This window comes from Camellia sinensis, chromosome 1 (assembly GCF_055761805.1).
Source record: "Camellia sinensis isolate YWXY chromosome 1, ASM5576180v1, whole genome shotgun sequence".
In the NCBI taxonomy this organism is placed as follows: Eukaryota; Viridiplantae; Streptophyta; class Magnoliopsida; order Ericales; family Theaceae; genus Camellia; species Camellia sinensis.
In genome coordinates, this window is record NC_138961.1 from 148,730,277 (window position 1) to 148,732,147 (window position 1,871).

The 1,871-nt window shown below is 35.7% G+C and overlaps 1 protein-coding gene across 1 annotated transcript; it reads right to left on the reverse strand.

Moving 5' to 3' along the window:
- Window positions 1-251: 251 nt before the first annotated feature.
- LOC114296018 (uncharacterized) lies at window positions 252-1,292 on the reverse strand. Its single transcript, XM_028240303.2, has one exon. It carries the CDS (start codon window positions 1,158-1,160, stop codon window positions 522-524), a length of 639 nt encoding a protein of 212 aa, XP_028096104.2. The 5' UTR covers window positions 1,161-1,292; the 3' UTR covers window positions 252-521.
- Window positions 1,293-1,871: the final 579 nt, after the last annotated feature.

The window sequence follows — 1,871 nt, forward strand, 5'->3', positions numbered from 1 at the left end:
TAATCATTATACTTTTTCTCTCACAAAAGTTAAAAGAGTCCCAAAACAAAAACTAAACGAGGCTATAAAAGTCAGACTAAAAAAATTTCGAACTAAAAAAATTGACTATATTAACCAATACCAAACGACCTAAGTCATAATCAACATTCCAACCAATCATAATAAAAAATTACAAATGTCCTAAATTTCCCTATTTCTTGGCATTTTTGTTGTATGCAACATAAGGCATTTAAATGCCAAGTCCATCAAGATTTTGAAATTGAAACGTAGGTGGGTTACCTGCCTGCTGCATTCTCAAAAATCAAAAACTAATTTAACACAACATCATTTAACAATGTACCCAAAATACATAATCATATATCTCTCTGTCTCCCTCTTTCTCTTTCTCTGTGTAAAACACAAATATATTCCACCAAACTAACTAGTATTAATTAAATGAAATGAAATATGTAGTTGAAATAAATAATAAAAGAAGAGAAGCAAGAAGAGGGAAGCCTTTCTACAAAAGAGGAAGAGGAGTACTAGAAACAAAGAAGAACAACAGAGGAAGAGACCATGAAGGCATAAATAAAAATCAAGAAGCCAAAATGCAAAGCCCAGTTGCGCTTGAACTTACCGAAGTAGCTATCAGGAGGTTCTTGGTAAGGTATCTCAAACTCATCCCCTCCCACCATAACAAGAGAAGCATCACCAGCACCAGCACCAGCACCATCACCATCACCATCGAGGAGGCCGATCCGCATCTTGATCTGTCTGAGCCTCTCAGTGGCCAAGCCAAGAGTGAGCTTGTGGCACCTCCTCTGGTACTTGAAGCCATTGATGCACCTCAGGGTCTGTGCCACCGACACGTAGAATATGAGGTGGGCTAGGGAGAGGAGCCCAATTGGAACCCAGCAATGGCGGCATTGGAGCCTCGAAGAAGAAGACTGAGACTGGGCGAAGAAGAGGAGGGCGAGGAAGATGAAGAAGAACTGGAAGAGCTTCCAAAGCTCCTTCTTCTGGAGGTCCACAGCCCTTTTCTTCTCAAGGGTCTTCTCGAAATGGAGTTGGATTATGGTGTTTAGTGCTTGCAGTGCTGTTTCCTTGGGTATCATATTATGGTGCTGGTGCTGGTGCTGGTGCTGGTGCTGGTGGGTCGTTTCTGTGTAGTCGGACATCATTTGATGAATTTGTTGTCGTTGTTTGTTAGGTTAGAGCTTCAGAGCTATTTGCTGCTGCTCATTCAACTTCTTTTCTTTTCTATGATGAGGGGTTTTTTGGGTGGAGTGGTGCCTAGTTGGATCAATCTATTTCTACTAGTAATAAATATGTATATATTATATTATTATTTGGGGGTAATAAATGTATATAATTATTGTATCTAACGGCTAGGAGAAGAGAAGTGTGGGCCCATGCTGTCAAAATGTCAGGAATAATTATTAATTGATTAAAAAAATTATATGATTATACTTCTAACTAATGATAAATTATCATATTTTTTATATTTTTTAATTATTTAATATAAAATTATAAGTTTTACACTTTTAATCAATTGCACTATGTAGAACACAACATATACTATATGTAGAATACAACATAACGCTGGTTCTGTACCGACCAATTAACTCTTCTATTTTTATTTTTTTTGGGTACATATATTAATTAGTGCATTAACTTGTATATTAACATTATTTATGACATTATTATTGATCTCACTCATTAATCAAATTACAAATATTAAAAATCTCTTATATTGTGTTTGGTTGAGGGATTTGAGGAGGAATTTGAAAAGGAAAATGGAAAATGTAGGTGAAATGCGAATAAAACATACTTATATTTCACCTAGTTTCACACGCCTTTTCTTTTTTTCTTTTAAAATTTTTTTACAAATC